The sequence below is a fragment of the Penicillium daleae genome, assembly GCF_028827525.1.
Source record: "Penicillium daleae strain IBT 16125 chromosome Unknown utg000002l_segment0_segment0, whole genome shotgun sequence".
NCBI lineage: Eukaryota > Fungi > Ascomycota > Eurotiomycetes > Eurotiales > Aspergillaceae > Penicillium > Penicillium daleae.
In genome coordinates, this window is record NW_026623150.1 from 7,413,530 (window position 1) to 7,432,423 (window position 18,894).

At 49.3% G+C, this 18,894-nt stretch overlaps 6 protein-coding genes across 6 annotated transcripts; 4 read left to right on the top strand and 2 right to left on the bottom strand.

Moving 5' to 3' along the window:
• Positions 1-1,954: 1,954 nt before the first annotated feature.
• On the top strand, positions 1,955-3,828 carry N7458_003532 (DUF4238 domain-containing protein; the record flags this gene model as incomplete). Its single annotated transcript, XM_056906915.1, has 3 exons — positions 1,955-3,365; positions 3,422-3,700; positions 3,761-3,828. The coding sequence occupies 3 exons, from the start codon at positions 1,955-1,957 to the stop codon at positions 3,826-3,828; spliced, it is 1,758 nt and encodes a 585-aa protein (XP_056771022.1).
• Positions 3,829-5,168: 1,340 nt separating this feature from the next.
• N7458_003533 (Glycogen synthase) lies at positions 5,169-7,545 on the top strand (the record flags this gene model as incomplete). Its single annotated transcript, XM_056906916.1, has 4 exons — positions 5,169-5,630; positions 5,708-7,070; positions 7,139-7,334; positions 7,407-7,545. The coding sequence occupies 4 exons, from the start codon at positions 5,169-5,171 to the stop codon at positions 7,543-7,545; spliced, it is 2,160 nt and encodes a 719-aa protein (XP_056771023.1).
• Positions 7,546-8,856: 1,311 nt separating this feature from the next.
• N7458_003534 (NMT1/THI5 family protein) lies at positions 8,857-10,041 on the top strand (the record flags this gene model as incomplete). The annotated part of the gene is made up of 3 exons (XM_056906917.1): positions 8,857-8,891; positions 8,981-9,152; positions 9,220-10,041. The coding sequence occupies 3 exons, from the start codon at positions 8,857-8,859 to the stop codon at positions 10,039-10,041; spliced, it is 1,029 nt and encodes a 342-aa protein (XP_056771024.1).
• A 276-nt stretch (positions 10,042-10,317) lies between these two features.
• N7458_003535 (arylsulfotransferase family protein) lies at positions 10,318-12,333 on the bottom strand (the record flags this gene model as incomplete). Its single annotated transcript, XM_056906918.1, has 2 exons — positions 10,318-11,829; positions 11,917-12,333. The coding sequence occupies 2 exons, from the start codon at positions 12,331-12,333 to the stop codon at positions 10,318-10,320; spliced, it is 1,929 nt and encodes a 642-aa protein (XP_056771025.1).
• A 937-nt stretch (positions 12,334-13,270) lies between these two features.
• N7458_003536 (zinc finger protein-domain-containing protein) lies at positions 13,271-14,445 on the bottom strand (the record flags this gene model as incomplete). Its single annotated transcript, XM_056906919.1, has 2 exons — positions 13,271-13,510; positions 13,552-14,445. Coding segments are annotated over 2 exons (1,134 nt in total), but the record flags the coding sequence as incomplete, so codon positions are not given.
• A 2,953-nt stretch (positions 14,446-17,398) lies between these two features.
• On the top strand, positions 17,399-18,445 carry N7458_003537 (sterol desaturase family protein; the record flags this gene model as incomplete). The annotated part of the gene is made up of 1 exon (XM_056906920.1): positions 17,399-18,445. The coding sequence occupies one exon, from the start codon at positions 17,399-17,401 to the stop codon at positions 18,443-18,445; it is 1,047 nt and encodes a 348-aa protein (XP_056771027.1).
• Positions 18,446-18,894: the final 449 nt, after the last annotated feature.

An 18,894-nucleotide genomic window follows, 5' to 3' on the forward strand; every position in this document is an offset into this window, starting at 1 on the left:
GATGTTAGACCTTGTAGACAGGTCGTCTGCCGTGACGGGACTCGTTGGCGGGTCAGGGTTGGTCACATAGAGCCTCGTCAGAGGATTAATCTGCGACATGCTCTCATAGGATCTGTTGCCTTCTTGATGACGGTAAAGCTTCACAGTCTTTGACCCTTTTGTCATATGATGGGATGAGGTATCTGGAGCCTTGTAATCGCATAGTGCCGGTGATGAAGTCCCTCGTCTATCAGGGCATGGAGGTACATGCACAAACGATGGGGTTCGATGTCTTTTACGTGTCTGGCGCTCTCGAGCCTTTTGCTTGATCTTTTTCACAAGCCTGGTGAAGCCTCTTCCCGATGCTTTGCCGGCTTGTTGGATGAAACTGGACACTGGGTTGGCATAGACGTGTTCGTCCGGATCAGGATCTCGGGTGAACACCATGAGAGGATACTCGAGATAGGAAATAGCGATTCAAGAAGTATCATCGCGGGGCGAGTTTTCTCTGGTATTTATATCTCTTCTTCAGTCTCACCTCCGGAAAGTCCATCTTGTGCGCCTTTAATGTCATTGTTTTAGACCTTGTGTAGTCGACTGGGACTTGCCGGCTCGAAATCCGCAGAGACGGTTATTCGATATCGCAACGATGCCATGGGTCTCAGGAACAATGGTATTGGAAGATTCGCAACTGATGTATGACTTGGTAACCTCTTCTCTTTTGGATCAGAGCTGCGACGTGATTCCGGGGCTCTTTGTTGACTGAGTGTTTGCTCGGAACAATTGCAGATAAGATCTTTTTGAATGATATAATTTTGCCCGGGACTTACCGGGTCACTCATCAGGAATGAAAACTTTTGGCCCTTTAATCGGCCATAATACTGTAGGTATAGATGCAATCTCCTTCTTCTCCCACATGGCCGGAGTGGGTCTGACCACCTCGGGACAGCTAAGTTAGCATCTATTGCTTATGTTTATGACTAGACAGCATTTTGACCTATCCTTTCGATTATTTAGCCTTGATTGAGTATGTGATGTCTCGGTTAATTTGGTATCTTCGAGTCTAGTTTTATTTTCAAGTTGTCAAATCTGACTTCACAAAATCCTGAAAGGAGAGTGATCTTGAGTGTAAAACCTAGCTCAGAACAAATTTGATTTGATGGTCTGCTGTTCTGTAAAATACATCTTCTCTAACTGAATATATGTCTTTGCGGATACGACTCTTTTTCGTTAATTATATCTTTGCGTGTTGAAAGAGCTGATCCAACCCCCTAGAGCTGGGGATATGGGCAGCGAGAGTGTATACGAAATACCTTCGAGATCTGTCGCCCCTGTTATATTAGCCACGATGTTAGAATAAGTGGAGCAATATGTCCGACTAGATATTGATATTACTTAAAGTATAACATCGATATCCAAAACTTCCTGGTTGCCACAAATGAAAATCAGATTAGGTCGTTGAGTCAGGCTGTTACTCAGAACAGGTTGAAGGTGGGGTTCTCTTACGTCCCTGCTGTTACTTATGAATCAATTTTACCAAATTTTGAGGGATCAGCTTTCAGTTAATTATAGAGCCTGGTTGATCACATGAAAAACAACGGTATCACGCCTAGGGGACTCGGCTCTACTTGGAAGTTCAAAGTAATTTATTCATTGGATGCAGGCGTTTCCTGGAATTTCGACATACTAAACACTGCCACATCAGCGGAACGAGACCATTTCGCGAGGCGTTACGTGTCGCAACAACCCCTTTATCTCGTTTGTGGCGATCTCATCCAAAGAATAAGCGCCGGGAGGCCAACAGGAAAATGCCTCGGCGGTTCCGTGGCCAAGCGCCAACTACGGCGACTTGAGATGGTATATCTATAGTGACAAGGCTGACAAGGCTTACAGGTAAATTCATATATATTTAGAGACAAATAATGGACCACAGGACAGAACAAGGTCAGACGTGAAAGGACACCAAACACTGAAGATGGAACCCACACCCCAAAACCTCCATTTTGTTCCTCGATTCATCTTGAGAAAATTCGCAGCGAAAGATCAACCACCGGCAGGCCCACGCAATGATTACCATGGAAGGAAGAAAAGATCCAGAAATCGCCGGGACTTGCTTGTAAACAAGGTTGATCTTGAAATGTCTACTTTAACCCAGCGGCCTGTTTCGACCGAATTTGCCCTTGTGGACATGTATCGGGATCCTGGTTTCGACCAGAACCCCTATCATCTGGAGAAAAAGCTTTCCAAACTTGAGAGCGATACGAGTAAAATTATTCTTCGTGCATACAGCCAGTTTGCCCAAGGCTTGATTCTTGAACTCGAGCGGATTGAAGTGGACAAACTGCGAGGATTCCTTTTCCTTATGAAATATCGGAATTCAGGAATGTTCGCTCGGTATAATCATGATCACATTGATGATTACAACGCGGATGACCGAGAGCGCATGGCGGAATATATGAGGTCAAGGGGCTTTTCTAAACCACGCGATGTCTGGTTCGACAACTTGCGAGAATTCCTGGACCTCGAAATGGACCCCGCCAAGGCTTGGATCGAAACCCTCAAAACTCGGATATATCCTGACGATGCTATGATGATGATACTGCATCTCACACATAGCTTCCTTGCCTTTTGCGAACCGATGTCCTCGGACGATGAATTTCTTCTTACTGAGAATGCGTACGCCGTGTTTGAAGGCCCGTCGACCGAGACGTTAAACCCTCTGACCCAAGAATCCAATCACATATACAATGAGTACCATAACTTCGCTCCTTTATCCCCAAGGCTGATGATTGTCTTGCGAAGCCATCTGCTTGGCTCACAAGACCAGGTGACTGGATCTATATTAGAACCACTGTTAGAGGCAGCTCGATCTCAACATCTCTACCCTGATAAAGCGGGATCAATTTTGCAAGACCTTCCTATCCGCAAATGCGACACGGTCTATGTTCAGAAGAACATTACTTCAATTGCCTCCTTAAGACCCAACGACCGATTTTGTTTCCAATGCTTCAAGATTTCGTCGCGCCATATAACTCTTATTAACAACATCCTTCTGGAAGAAGCGTACACCACCTCCTCAATCGTGTTTCATTCAAAGTCATCGCTCAAGGTCAACATAGAGAGATACCTCGAAGATGACACCCTCGGGATGAAGAACACTATGAGCAGCCCATTCGATGAGCGTCGTCTGTATTTGACCACCCTTGAAAGGATTATGCGTCAACTTGGGGGATCTACCGTTTGCAAAACCCGCCATTTCCGCCCTGGTGTCCGTTCTCCCCAACTGCACATGTCACTTTCTGTCGCCGCAAGACTTGCCATAGAGTTGTTGCAAAGCGAGGAAACTGAATCCTCTATTCCTCCAGTTTATTCTCTTCTAAAACCAGGTAAGGCAGCCGCCGTGTTCATTGCATTCCCATCATATCTAAAAATCGATATGCAGGAGCAAGCCGGAAGACCTTTTGGAACGATGTCCATCAAGCGAGTCTCATGTTATTATTAAGGATCAAGGTCGATGTGATCCTCAAAGACTCCAGTCTAAATAACCTGGACAAGGACTACGTTCGATTCTCTCGGCAAAGGTTCTTCATGGAATTCCCCGTTGAACGATTATGGTTGTACTTTAAAATCGCACGCAATATGGGGAAGTTTGATCTTGGTGACTTCAACAAGCAGATTGCGGATCTTGAAATTACTGGAGTAGAAGATAAATTCGGCAAATGTGAGTAGTTTTTGTCTTTCAATACGCGTTTGAGTTGATATCTGCTCACACTTCTGTTAGTTCTTGCTTATTTCCCTGAGAAACGAGAGTATCTCGTGCAAATGATGTACTTTCAAGCTCTGACTTGAGAGAGAATTAGGATGTGGCGAGATAGGATAAACTTTGCTATTGTAATAATCAATACTAAGATACCAATCGCGAACAATTGGCCATCGGATGTATTGTTGGAGTGGATTGCCAAGGATGTATACGATATCCTATCCATTGTTATGTATCATCGTTACTCGACAAGTAGTGAATACCCAGTCTATTCCCCTTCATTACTCGGGTGATTGCACCTATCGGTGCATAACCTGAACATTACTATAAGATCTCAGATATAGTAACTAACACATGCAATGCTTGGACCTACCTATCCTGTACCTGGCCCGATCGAAGGGACCCAAGGTACACGATTACGTAATTGATCCGCGGCGGGGGGATCATCCGATGACATCATCGATGCCAGCTTTCCCCAGACGGGCGGGAGCAAATTGGCAGTCGCCCACGGTAGACGGAGGTACCGTCGCTCAAACTACGTTTCAATTGGTGGCGTGTTCATCCCGATAACTGGAATTGACCGGAGAAATTGAGGATCGCCGAGTCATCTGATTTGCCTCCTTCTGGTCGACAGGTCGGAGAAGAGCTCCTTTTTAAACTTAACAACAACTCGTTGGGGGGCAGAGCTGGTTGGGTCGTATTCCTGCACCAGACCCGACTAGCGTGTCCGTTGGAAATGATTTCATCACGTGTGAGGTACTCCGTCCACTCTGACCGGGAGCCTGTTTTAGGCCAATTGGCAGTCTTCCATACTGTAGTTTTCGTAGTTGACGTTCTTTTTCTCATTGCTGCATTACCTATTAAGTAGCTAAGAGCTTGGAGCTTGGAGCCTCTGGTCCAATTGCGAATTGTCTCCAGGACGACTCTAAGCCAAGGCACAGACCTTCTCTGGTGGTCCCGCGTTGAGATGGCCCACCTTGTGCCAGGCCTGGACCGGGACCTGGACCTGTTTGGTGCTGCCCCTTATATGACCTCGTTTCTCGTCCATCTCTTCTCCTCATATTACGGAAAAAGGGTGTCCCACAATTCCAAGCTTCACCGGAGTCTGGTCTCGTTCTGTGTCTCCGCTTCCCCCAGCTTCCCACGGGGTAATTGGTACAAACCTCAAGGCTAAACTGAAATCCAAATCGCAAGATCCCGAAACCCCCGCACAGACCGAGTCCGGAGGCCCATCCCCCGTACACCCTCGCCCCAACCCCGAAAAAGCTAACTGCCATTGCGACTGCTGCTGCTGCGACTGCTCCTCCTCTTGATTTTCCCCTCATTTTTGCTTTTGAGCTTTCCCCCCCCCCCTCTCCTTCTCCTCTCCTTCTCCTCTCCTCCTCCACCAGAGACCACCCCCGGCAACTCCTAACTCTCTCCCCCCGCCATGGCCGACGAAAACGGCGCTGAGCCCATCAAGCGCGATGTGCGTAACCATATGCTCTTCGAGATCGCCACCGAAGTGGCCAACCGAGTCGGCGGTATCTACTCTGTCCTCAAGTCCAAAGCTCCTGTCACCACCGCCGAGTATGGCGACCGCTACACCCTGATCGGTCCGCTGAACAAGGCCTCGGCCGCCGTCGAGGTCGAGGAGCTCACGCCCTCCAGCCCAGCCATGCGCGACACCATTAGCTCCATGCAGGAGCGCGGCGTGGAGATTGTCTACGGTCGCTGGTTGATCGAGGGTGCTCCCCGCGTGCTGCTCATCAATACGGGCACCGGCTATCGCTGGCTGGACGAGTGGAAGGGCGATCTGTGGAACACCTCCGGCATCCCGTCCCCGTCGACCGATCATGAGACCAATGAGGCCATCGTCTTTGGATACATGGTCGCCTGGTTCTTGGGCGAGGTATGTACTGACTTTCGATGTAAGGACACCTCGGAGAAAATAAAGCTAATTACCTTTCTCTTCCTTTCTTTGCGTAGTACATTGCCCACGAGCGCCGCCGCGCGGTCGTTGCCCATTTCCACGAATGGCTGGCCGGTGTGGCTCTGCCCTTGACCAAGAAGCGACACATGGACCTGACCACCATCTTCACGACGCACGCTACTCTGCTGGGTCGCTATCTCTGCGCCGGTTCGGTCGATTTCTACAACAACCTGCAGTTCTTTGACGTGGACGCCGAGGCTGGGAAGCGCGGGATTTACCACCGCTACTGCATCGAGCGCGCCGCTGCTCACAGCGCTGACGTCTTCACCACGGTCTCGCATATCACTGCCTTTGAGAGTGAGCATCTGCTGAAGCGCAAGCCGGACGGGGTCCTGCCCAATGGTCTCAATGTCAAGAAGTTCTCTGCCATGCACGAGTTCCAGAACCTGCACTCGCAGGCCAAGGAGAAAATCAATGACTTTGTTCGGGGTCATTTCTATGGCCATAATGACTTTGACCTGGATAATACCCTCTATCTCTTCACCGCTGGTCGGTATGAGTACCGTAATAAGGGTGTCGACATGTTCATCGAGGGTCTGGCTCGACTTAACCACCGCCTGAAGGCGAGCGGGTCGACTACCACCGTGGTAGCCTTTATCATCATGCCTGCGCAGACTTCCTCCCTCACGGTAGAGTCGCTGAAGGGTCAGGCGGTGGTCAAGTCTCTGCGGGACACGATCGAGAACATCGAAAAGGGCATTGGCAAGCGCATGTACGAACGGTGTCTCGAGTGGAAGGAAGGTGACAACATGCCGGACGAAAAGGACCTCATCACCAGTCAAGATCGAGTCCTCCTGCGCCGTCGTCTATTCGCGATGAAGCGACACGGTCTCCCTCCCATCGTCACACACAACATGGTCAACGACCACGAGGATCCCATTCTGAACCAATTGCGTCGGGTGGAACTCTTCAACAACTCGTCCGATCGCGTCAAGATTGTCTTCCACCCCGAGTTCCTTAACTCGTCCAACCCCGTGCTCCCCCTGGACTATGACGATTTCGTCCGCGGCACTCACTTGGGAGTGTTCCCGTCCTACTACGAGCCCTGGGGTTACACCCCGGCCGAGTGTACGGTGATGGGTGTGCCCAGTATCACCACCAATCTGTCTGGGTTTGGTTGCTACATGGAGGAACTGATTGAAAACTCCTCCGACTACGGCATCTATATCATGGACCGTCGCGCCAAGGGCGTGGATGACTCGGTGAATCAGCTGACCGATTTCATGTATAACTTTACCTTGAAGAGCCGGCGTCAGCGGATTAACCAGCGTAACCGTACCGAGCGCCTGAGTGATCTGTTGGACTGGAAGCGGATGGGCTTGGAATATGTCAAGGCTCGCCAGCTAGCTCTGCGGAGAGGTAAGACCAAGCCTTCTGTTGGATACTAAGTCGTACGCTCTGAATGTTGGCTAACTGCGCAATCATAGCTTATCCTTCTTCATTCGATGGCACCGAGGACTACTTCGACATCATCGGCGGCACTGACCAGAAGGTCTCTCGCCCGTTGTCCGTTCCCGGATCGCCACGGGACCGCACCGGTATGATGACCCCTGGTGACTTTGCGTCTCTCCAGGAGGGTCGTGAGGGACTGAGCACGGAGGATTACATCGCATGGAAGCTCCCGTAAGTCGGAGAAACTCAACCCCCAGAGACTTCGGAAGTGAACCGAAAGGAACTAACCGGATGCACACACAGTGAGGAGGAAGAACCCGATGACCACTTCTACCCGCTCACGCTACGCACCCGCAAGAACAACGACCGTCCCCAGTCTCCGTTGGACAGCATCTCTATCAATGGAGGTCGTGCTCCCGAGGGCAGTCCGAAGCAGGAATAAACTGTAGCTGGTGCCCCCAGCTTGCCTCGCTGTCTCCCAGCAAAACGGAACTGAGTACGGGATGAACCTATTCACAGGCTCGCAATGAGTGCCTTGTTCTTTTAGTTTCTTCTGTTGATCTGCTCGTCTTCTGATCTTTCATCTGCATTTGGTGTCTTGTTTTTCTTCTCTCGTTTGCTGGTCTCTTTCAAATCCCTCAAACCCCTCCTTACCCTGTACCCTGACGTCAGTCACCCTGTACTTTTTTGTTCCTCTCGTCTCGTCTCCCGCTGCATCGTTGCATTTTGAAGCCTGTTCTAACTGAATTTGAAACCCACCTGAATGCATTGACTACGAGTATAATCATTGTCTTTTCTTCCTGTCTACCAGTATCTACTTTACCCTGTAGAACTTCATATCAACCCCTAGGTGTGTTTGTTGACTCATTAACGTTCTCCCCTCGGGCCACCATCGGCTCACTCGGTTGGTGCCGGACGCAAGACGGTGGACTCGAGTGGGATTGACTTTGGAACAAAACCCAATCAGGAGGAGACAACATTTTCGTGTCCGGTGAACGTTTTGCGTGGTACGGTCATCATGAGCAAAATAATTTGCTGGCAGCGAGTCAAAAGAGGGTCCAGAGCTCCAGTTACACGGGGCTCTCCACTCCGAAGTAGGAGGAGTAAGAAGGTATTTAGCTTCTACCCCTCCACGATTTTTTGTTCATTCTTCTCTTCTTTTTTTTTTTTTCTTCTTCTCTAAACTTGTTTCATCTCGATATTCGTTTCAATTCAACTCTTCCCAACCTCTATCCGTCTACCATCGGTACGACTCCCATGGAGCCGCGCACGTCCTGAAGCTCGCCATGCGGCTTTTCCCCGCTGCGGTTGTGGCGGGGAAGGTCCCGAGCTTTTTCTATGGACAGGGTCCTCCTCGCTAGGAGTGTTCATCGTCGGTCAAGGTATTGTACTTGGTATAACGGTCACTGCACACGCATGACAGGTGTTCGACTCAGTCTGTCCTTCGATGTTCGATTGCTTTTGCATATTATATGCATGGCGAGAGAACTCGATGAACGGACTGGGTCGTTCTGAGATTATACTGTCAAAACTTGATCTAGATAATACTAGCGAAAGGACATGCGTGACTTTTGATTGTTTCCCCCCTTTGCTTTGGTATTTGTCTTTTCTATTTCTATTCTTGATTTATGGATTTATCAATCTGATTGATGGTCTATGGATTGAAGATGGAAATGGATGGAAAATACCCTGGTCATTGGCATACTGACTCTTCCCCCCAAGTACTCGATAGCTGAACTTGCACCTCGTCAAAATGGCTACGGACAAGATCACTTTCCTGACCAACTGGTACGGCTAACACTGATAGTTTCTGGCTATTTACCTGCATTATTGCATTGTGTTTTCCATCCAAAGATTCCAGGCTAAGTCTTCTCAAGGCACGCCACCCCGTACCATGCCCCGCTGTACCTCGCCCAGGCCCGCGGCTACTTCAAGGATGAAGGCCTCAAGGTCGCTCTCCTCGAGCCCAATGACCCCTCTGATGTCACCGAGATCATCGGCAGCGGCAAGGTCGACATGGGCTTCAAGGCTATGATCCACACTCTGGCTGTACGTGACCCTTCCACCTGGGCATCAATAGTCCCACCCCGGAAGCTACGTGCTAACTCCCATCCAGGCCAAAGCCCGCAACTTCCCCGTGACTTCCATCGGCTCTCTCCTCGACGAGCCCTTCACGGGCGTCGTCTACCTCAAGTCCTCCGGCATCACCACGGACTTCCGCTCCCTCAAGGGCAAGCGCATCGGCTACGTCGGCGAGTTCGGCAAGATCCAGATCGACGAGCTGACCAAGTACTACGGCATGACCGCCGACGACTACACCGCCGTGCGCTGCGGCATGAACGTCACCAAGGCGATTATCCGCGGCGACATCGACGCCGGCATCGGTCTTGAGAACGTGCAGATGGTCGAGTTGGAGGAGTGGCTCGCCACCCAGAACCGGCCCCGCGATGACGTCCAGATGCTGCGCATCGACCAGCTCGCCGAGCTGGGCTGCTGCTGCTTCTGCTCTATCCTGTACATCGCCAACGACGCATTCTTGGCCGCCAACGCGGAGAAAGTGGGCAAGTTCATGCGTGCCGTTAAGCGCGCTACGGATGCCGTTATTGCCGATCCTGCGGGTACGTATGAGGAATACGTTGATATGAAGCCTATCATGGACACGCCCGTGAACCGCAAGATCTTCGAGCGCTCGTACGCGTACTTCAGCCGTGATCTGAAGAATGTCTCTCGTGACTGGGAGAAGGTTACCCGCTACGGAAAGCGTCTCGGTATCCTGGAGGAGAACTTTGAGTCTAACTATACCAACGAGTTCCTCTCGTGGGCGCTCGATGGGGACTCGACTGATCCGACTGGTGACCAGAAACGCATGGCCGAGCTGCAGAAGGAGGTTGCTGCCAAGGGTGGCTTCAAGCGTCTGGAGGTTTCGGCTTCTGCTTGAGCTACGCTGGCTGTAGCTGGCTGGAACTGCGAGCTACTTCCTGGCTTATATGCTAGGCTCTTTTTGCTACTTTTGAGATTTCTTTGCTGGTCATCCGGGTTTCACTCTTTGACCTGGTGATACTATGATCAATGGAATAAGAGCTTTTGCTTGGATCATTGACTGTATAGTTGTAAACCGCGAATGAAGTAGAATGTAATTGCTAAATGCATCAGAACGCCCCGCTATGATAATGTATGACACGGCTAAGTGAATCCAAATCGATCTGGCCCCCACCTATCCTCCAGGGCGTTTCAATAAAGAGTCACTCGCATGATCTCCCGACTCCACATCACTGAAGCCTTCCAGTTCATCCAATTCCTCCTCTGCATACACCCGTTGCCAGACACCTCCGTTCTTCTCACGGGTAAACATGTTCTTCAAAGAGCCGCTATTTGCAATCTTGCACAACAGCCATACACAGAATCCGAGTACCGCCACAGTGATTAATCCAATTCCAATTGTCCAAAGGGACGTTGTGTCAGATGTTTCCTCGGTATCCGCATCTTGTTCATTCGGTTGCTCCTCGCCACTATACACGGCGACTTCCTTGTTCATTTCCTCTGGTTCCCAGTCCAATTCTGCCGTCGCACCCAGGGTATCACCCTTCTTGCCCAGGGCGATGATCCGCAACTTGCTATACGGTGTATCGCGTGGCAAGTAGATGATAGTCTCAAATCCCGACTTTGGAGCCGCGGAGATGAACTCAAATTCGAGATCGAGGTCCTCGCTGTCCGCGAGTTGTCGAGCAGCCACAACACCGACATTCTCACCCTGCTCTCCCCTGGAAAAAGCCCCCTGCAAAACCCAAGTCACCACTTCAGTAGCTCCATTCCAGCTCACAGCGGCCTGGGTACCGGATAATGCGACAGAGGGACTCGTCAACGGCAACCCAAGCCACTCCTGCTTGAAAACACGATACGAAACGATCTGCCCTCGGTGAAATTGAGTCTGTGGTCCGAAATGGACTTCGCAGAGTGCCTCGCCCTCTGCGGTGAATTCCGTCCATGCAGCGCTGTACCCGTAGCCCAAGACAACATTTCCGTTGTCGAGGACCTGCATTGAGCCCTGCGATTGGCTACTGATGGGCGTTGGGTTCCAGTACTCTTGCACCACGGCGACAGTCATGTCCTCTTCGTTGATTTCGATGATTAATCCGCGACTCGTGTTTTCGGGTGCGCCTTCGCCGCGAGACGCGTTATCGAAGAGGGATATCATTCGTGTGGAGTTCGTGTCGTATGGTACATGGAATCGAGCATGATGTTGCCAGCTGATATTCGTTGCTGCGCCGCCACTCAGGTCCTGGAATGAATTCTGCTTTCCGCCTAATTTCCAGATAATATCGCCCGTTCGGCCGTCGATGTACGCTAATGAACTCATATACCGCGAGGAAATCAGGTAATTCCCCCGCCAATCCTTGTCGATGCTATTGATATGGAAGAAGTCCCAAGGGTTATCCTCGGTTTCGCCGTCACCTTCTTCGCGATCTCGCTCAGCTTCTTGGAGCGGGAAGTGTTCGGATGCTCGCCATTGGAAGAGGATCTCGTTTGTTTCGACGTCGACTTCTTGGAAGAGGCCGTCGTAGATCCAGCCGACTTTTGGTCCGTTCACTTCGCGGAGATCTGTGGGGAGTATTTCGTAGACGGCGAAGAGAGCTGTGTCGTCGCGGGTGATTTGGAATTCGTGAAGGTCGCCGTACAGGCCATTGGCACCGTGGATTTTGTATACTTCCTCGTAGTGGGAGTTTAGCTGTGCTTAGTTAGACCCGATAAGACCAATGCCTCCATTTGGAGCGTGAAAGAAGACGCCATCCAAGGGCTGCGCATTCCAACTTACCATATAATACGTCCCTTCCCCATGCCCTCTGACAGAATCATCTCCCGCCCAGAACGTCAAATACCTCTCCCCCTTGTAATCATGCACATTGGCGTTATAAGTGGTCTTGTACTGCTTAAACCACACCAAATGCCCCTGCTGATCCACAATCATCGGCCCCGATTGCCGCACCGAGTCTCCCCGCGGCGTCAGAATAGTATATAGCCCATCCTGACAGGCTACACTGCGATGCCAGTAGTTCAATATCGGGCCTGATACATCAGCAGAGCCGTATCGCTGTAGTGGATATGGCCCCTCGAAGCCCTTGGCGTATTTCTGCGAGCGGAACCGCGGCTCTTGATCTGCTGATGCAATCGCCGCGATGCAGAGCGTGAATAGCGCGTAGATGGCTATGTCAACGAGCAGCAGGCCAGCCATCATGCGATAGCAGAAGCAAATCGTATAGCCATCGACATGGTCGCGGGAAAAGAAAATGACGACAGAATCGCGCTCATCGCAGTGGGGTTGGGGTCTTTCTTAACGCCCGGCAGCGTGGGGGGTGGTGCTTGTGCATTTTTAATCGGAATTGGGGATATGTCTACGCGGTCAGAGTCAATGGTCTTGCTTTGCTTTTGCCCGTTCCAATCGGAAATTGGATTCTAGACTGCTGATTTGACCAGTTGAGTGGCTAGTCGAGCTTGTGTGCGCCACCAAAGGGGCCACTGTGGAGCCTGCCGCGACGACTTTTGAGTCGGTATTTTCAGCTTTCGATAAAGATAGAATGACAGGGACTGCTGTGCTTTCAGCGCCAAAAGCACTGAGAAGAGTCTTGGAACTAATTATAGTCGTAATCTAAGGGAATTTCGAATGGGGCAGGCAAGGTTGAATGAATAGCTTCATCGAGGTGGTCAACGCGATAGCTGCGTATGTAGCATCGAACTGGACCCGGTTCCAGCTTCTTTCTGCAATCCGCACGGGAGCGAACAACATTGTATACCCATTGACAATTGCCTCTAGTTATGGGATGCTGTTCTTGATGGAACCGGTTAATAGATCACTGATTTACAAGTTAAGCGTTGGCATGCTTACGAGTCTTCTGGAGACCTTCGTTAACCCAGCCCTGGAGGTCTAACCTCTTCGTCCACCCCAGGTGAATAATGTCCAACGATACTATGTTTCAATCACATTTATTGAGATTCGCCCTCTATGCCAACGAGATCATTTGTAAATGTGTTTCATTTGAGCAGTAATCGGCTATGCAGACAATGTGTTCTCTAGTGTCCTTTATGAAGTAAGGATAATCAGCGTAGGCCATAAACCGCAGCAAACTATATAGCTTGATCCAACTATACCAGAAGCGTAGCAAATTGACTGCTCATGCAACATACGAAACACAAGCGTTGATGAATTTGCCTGGCAGGTCGACAAGTCTCTGATCCTTTCCAGCTACTCTCATTATCTGCTCGGCCTTCTGACAGTACGTGGTTGTAAATGCATCCCATAGCTCCCGCTCGGTATCTCCTTCGCGCCGTGGTCGCGGGTAATATGGATCATTGTCAAAGAAGGCTTTGACGAGATGGGAGATCAAGGCGTCGGGCTCGTTCAAGCCAATTTCCTCGGGCCAGACATGCAGAGGTTAAAGTCGAGAACCCATACACGTGTAGTACGTTGCTTGAACTTTGTTCTCATTTGAGTGTCCAGATCTTCATGGGAAGACATGGCAAGGACTGATTCCGGAGTCAAGTCCAGGGAGACAGAGATATCCTCGCTATATCCAGTGCCCGTGTCCCCCTCACTACCAAGCACGAATTCAATATCGTAGCCGTCAACATGTGCTGCCCAATGGATGATGGCGAGCGCTTCGCCCATAGCCCTGGCGAACAAGACCACGGGCAGTTCCAGCTCTAGCATCTGATCAAGATGTAGGTTGAAATTGCGGAGGGTGAAATTAGGCGATAGAAGATCTGGCCTCTGACGTCGAGATCCAAGATATAGCCGTGCGAGACAGTCTCGGTTGGTCGGATCAGCTCTGACTGAGGCCTGAAACTCTGGCGGGCAGTATCTCTCAATCAGTGCCTGTCGAGCTATCCTTGGGAGGGGAAGAATATGCTCCGTAATCAATGCCGGCGTTGGAAGAGGCAATACACCAGAAATTTCTGGGAATAAGAGACGATTCTTATCCCACCACTCGGTATTAGTTTCTGGAACCCACGAAAACAGCTTGGGTACACGACACTTGGCGTTGGTGTTGGCCTCTTGTTGGAATGCTTCTCGGACCATGAAGTGAGATTGAAAATCAGCCCAGAGACCGGTTTTGTACGCGGGCCGAGCAAGTTTGATCACATAGCCCCTTCCTGGCCTTTCGCAGATGATACCACATTGTCCGAAGCCAATACGGCGATAGCCAACTGCTGGATTTTGCTGTCTCGGACGGAAGATGGCAGATGAAGAGGCGGTAATTATCAAGCTTGGTGACAAAATTTTTGTTTCGGATGACTGTGTCTCGATCACAAAGCTGGCAGAGGGGAGATTTAACAAAGTTTTCCGACTCTAGATGAATGATGGGGAAACGATTTTGGCCCGTATTCCTAACCCAAATGCTAGGACCGCCTTCTATACAACAGCCTCTGAAGTTGCTACTATAGAGTTCGTGAGTTCCTCCCCCCCCCGGCCCAACAGATATAAGACACTAGATGACTTATGTGGTTGTGAGGCTCGAGATATTCTCTAGATACCGGTCCCTCGAATACTAGGATAGAGTGCTATCTCCCAAAACCTAGTAGGGTCAGAATATATCTTTATGGAAGAAGCAGCTAGAAAACAACAGTAACGTAGTAGGATGAATTAACTCCTGATTCAAAGCTAGCTATTATGAGAGAGATCGTGGCTATAGAGATAAAGTTGTTATCGGTATCGTTTTCGCAGTATGTGTCTATTGCGGTTGCCGTTGTTTCTTTATATACTTACTTTCTGATTCCTAGCTACGGGAGCATATATTTCTCGAGTAACGAGGTAGCTAGGGCGGTACTAGCTCAAATCACAAGCTATGCCCCTACAGATTAAAAAAGCTGGTCTCTAAGAAATTCACTATCGGCCCTACTATCGAGCGAGATTTCTGGAAAAAGGAGCGTGCTATAATAGATATCTGACGAAGTCCTTACAAGTAGTATTTCCCTACTGTTGTTACACTCAGGCATGAGGATATCGAATCAACATGGTAGCATTCAACGAAGCAACTAAATCTAGAGAGAAGAAAAGAAGAAGAAGTTCCATCTGCTCGGAGATCGCCCTTTTCGCCCTTTTCATGCACGTTCCGAAACCCCCATCTCGCAAGCTCCATCAAACACCCAAACACTCATTGACCAGTTGCCTTGCTATCCCTCCAGCTCGTCACAACTATGAAGATTCGGGCGTCTAATTTCTTTAAGGGTTAAGTGCTAAGGAGTACGCATCGAGTGTTAGTCGGCGCGAAGTTGATTAGATAACAAAGTACGCCGTTCTAAAGCTATCCGACGATATCATATTGCGCCCTACAGCCCAAAATGACCTACGTGCGCATCTTAATCTGCTAGAGAAATACCTAAGCGTTGCCCCTGGCCTTATAGACATTGATCCCCTCCTAAGTCTCCCTACTCTATAGTACGGCGATCTTCACTCGTCCAACTTTTTCGTTGACAACAATCGTATTACTACAGTTATTAATAAGCAAGGCTCGTGGGCCGGTCCACTTCTACTTCAAGCACAGCCATCTCCGCTGGTGGATTATCAAGGTACTATCCTACTTAATCGTCTAGATAATTTCGACGACCTTGGTTCCGAGCAAAAAATTCAAATAAATCGACAAATCTTTAAATCAATACTTTTCTAGCTTTACTTAATAGAGACAGAAAGAAGGAACCCTTTGCTGGCAAGAACATTGTATCTGAACTATGGAAAAACAAGACGTCTTGGCGTCGAATTGGCGGGGAATACTTAGGATGATGAAATTGTGTCTTTCCGGGAGGCACTCATTAATATTGAAAAGTATGACTTGGTAAATCTTATAATACCGACGGGGGCTGACTATACAAATAGGCACTGGGAAGAGATAGGAATCCAGGGTAATTGCCCGTATCACTTCATGGAGGAAGAGTTAAAAAGCCATGCCGTAGATGCAGAGGGTTGGAACGAGGTTCAGGAATTTTTTGATAGGATTGACGGCCTTGTAAAGAGGGATGGCTGGACCCATCCCGAAACGTTCGACGCTGCCTTCAATTTCTTCTCCGACCTCCGGAAATTAGGTCTCAGGCACATGAACGGCCATGAAAGAGAGATCTTCGACAAACAGACCAGCTGGGTGAGAAGTGAAAGCTGAGACTGGACCGACCAGGCTTGTTCATGCCTAATAGAACGGCTTGAAAGCCACATGTTTGTGTTCAACGCTATCCTGAATACGTAGTCCAGGTGACCGTAAAAACGCAGCCCTGAGAGGTGATCGACTCCCAGAGCAGAGGATGAGTTAATCACCCCGCCTGATCGCTCACGCCAATGCTCAGGCTGGTCAGCCCAGTTGATCTCATTTTGCCTTCGCATTCTACAAGGTCCTCCAACGATAACTGTACTGCTTACTGCCTGGTGTGTTCCTGAGTGCATGCTATCCAATGAGTTTACCAGCGAGCAATCGGGCTGATAACTATCAGAACTAGCTGATACAGTATATACATATTGGCGAATGCGATTAAGCAGAATCAGCATCGGATGAATAAGATTTAATGTCATCACTTTTGCCATGACCGTTCAGGGCGTGTCAGTCTTCGTGCCACTATGACAAAATTCCCAGACAATGTCAAGATGTCTAGGAGGTTCCGCCTCCATGCTGAAAGATCAACCTGTACTCCGTAGATGAGAGTAACTTGTATTATTTGCCTTCCTTACAGCACGTATTTATGTGTACATTGTTCAGTGTCCGGTAGCCTCCACTAGATTCGTGCCGATCATAACTTCATCGGGTTAGCGAGACCAAAGGCGCCGGAACATAAATTCCTATTCGGGGCGGCTTGATGAGTCCTTGACAGACCAGAGCTCGGGATCAGATGTTCTGGTTCACTAATCTTACAAAGCCCCAGCCTATGAGAAGATTCCCCAAGACTTCTTGGAAAGATATTCTGTTGGTTTCATGTGAACGTGAACGCACGGCGCAGATCTGAGAAAGCGATAGCTAGACAAAGTCTCGTACTGGAATAATAATGCGTTGTCATACAATCCAATGAAATAGTGACGTCAAAGTTGGCATAATATTGATGCTTTCAATCAGTAGAAGCAGTATGAAAACCAAGCCAGCCAACCAACTAAGTGGCGTGGTGGAATGGGGAATGTAAATGGATCTGCGATGAACCCTAACGAGCGGGTACCCACACCTCGGCTTCAGGTGGTCAAGATCAGTACGAGGACCGTGAAATACTTATAGATGGAGATCTGCCTGGCTTTCCCAGACTTTCATCTCCCACCTCACCCCCTTACAAAAATGGCTGCTCCTATCCGAAATCCAAAAGACTCCATGAACTCCACCTGGCGGACATGGGAAAAGTCGCAGTGGAAGTTCGGCCACTGGCTGTTGGAAGTCTTGGATGTGCATCATCTGAACCTAGGTCAGGATGTTCCCGTTCATGACAAGTCCGAGAAAGTGCCATACGCCCCCGAAATGCAATTCCATCGTTGGGTTCTCATTCATGCTTTCATACCACTCGTTCTGCATCAAGTCTACATCAACTACTTCGGTCTACCGCCGGCGTGGGCTGTTTTCATCTTCTACAGCCTGTGCCTCGAATTCAATGCTATACATGAAGTACGGGTCCTCCGCCGTGTCGGACACAAAATTGGATTCTTCGACGGTGACAAGCATTCTCGCGATGGCGTGCCTGATGTAGGAGTGAGCAAGACGGTGCAAACCTTGCTATCGGTCATCATATTCCGGCCAATGGTGACAGTTTTCCTCGCATACCGTGCTGATGAGACTCCTGCTTCGATCCGTTGGGGATGGCTCATCTTTGAGACCGGAATGTACGCCCTCGTCCTCGACTTCTGGTATTATCTCTTCCATCGTTCCGCTCACGAGTCGGAGCACCTATGGAAATTCCACCGCACCCACCACTTAACAAAACACCCCAACCCTCTCCTGACTGCTTATGCAGACAAGGTGCAAGAGTTCATCGATGTTATCGGAACCCCCGTTATTACCTACGGCACGATGAAACTGATGGGGTTCCCCATGGGATTCTATGAATGGTGGGTTTGCCAACAATATGTGGTGTTCACAGAGATTTTGGGCCACAGTGGTTTACGTATGATCGCCACCGCGGTGAACCCATGGACTTCGCTACTAAGAGTGTTTGATATGGAACTCCTGCTAGAAGACCATGATCTTCATCACCGCAAAGGCTGGAAGAACAGCCATAACTATGGCAAGCAAACCCGAGTTTGGGATCGTCTGTTCAACACATCGATTCCTCGGGTCGAGGGCCACGCAGATAACATTGACTACGTCAACACGGCTGAAATCCCTCTGTGGTAATGACGAGTCAATTGAGGACATGCATATTATTTATCGAGGGGCTCAATTTTGGTCATTGAAACGAAATCTAGGGAAGCACGTCCTTGGTATAGAGACTCTAGAAAAGCTAGACCACATCCAATGCAATGAATATCATGATCAAAATTTTTGATTTAAGCTTTCAAAATTTCTAAGGTTTGGCAACCATTTGACACCAAAGAGCAGTATATGATGATGGCTGAGATTCTGATAAGAGGACGCTTACAATGGCGTCAAGAATAGTCATTTTCGGTGCCCAAAGGTTTACCGTTGCCTAGAGTTGCGGTGTGAATTAAAGAGACTCTGTGAAGCAACTCTCTCGCCTTGTCTAAAATATTTCATGTACAAAGGGTTCTACGAATCTTTATATCATTACAGGTTGATTACAATACGTGCTTAGAAGAGGTATAGTCATAACAACCATAGTTCTG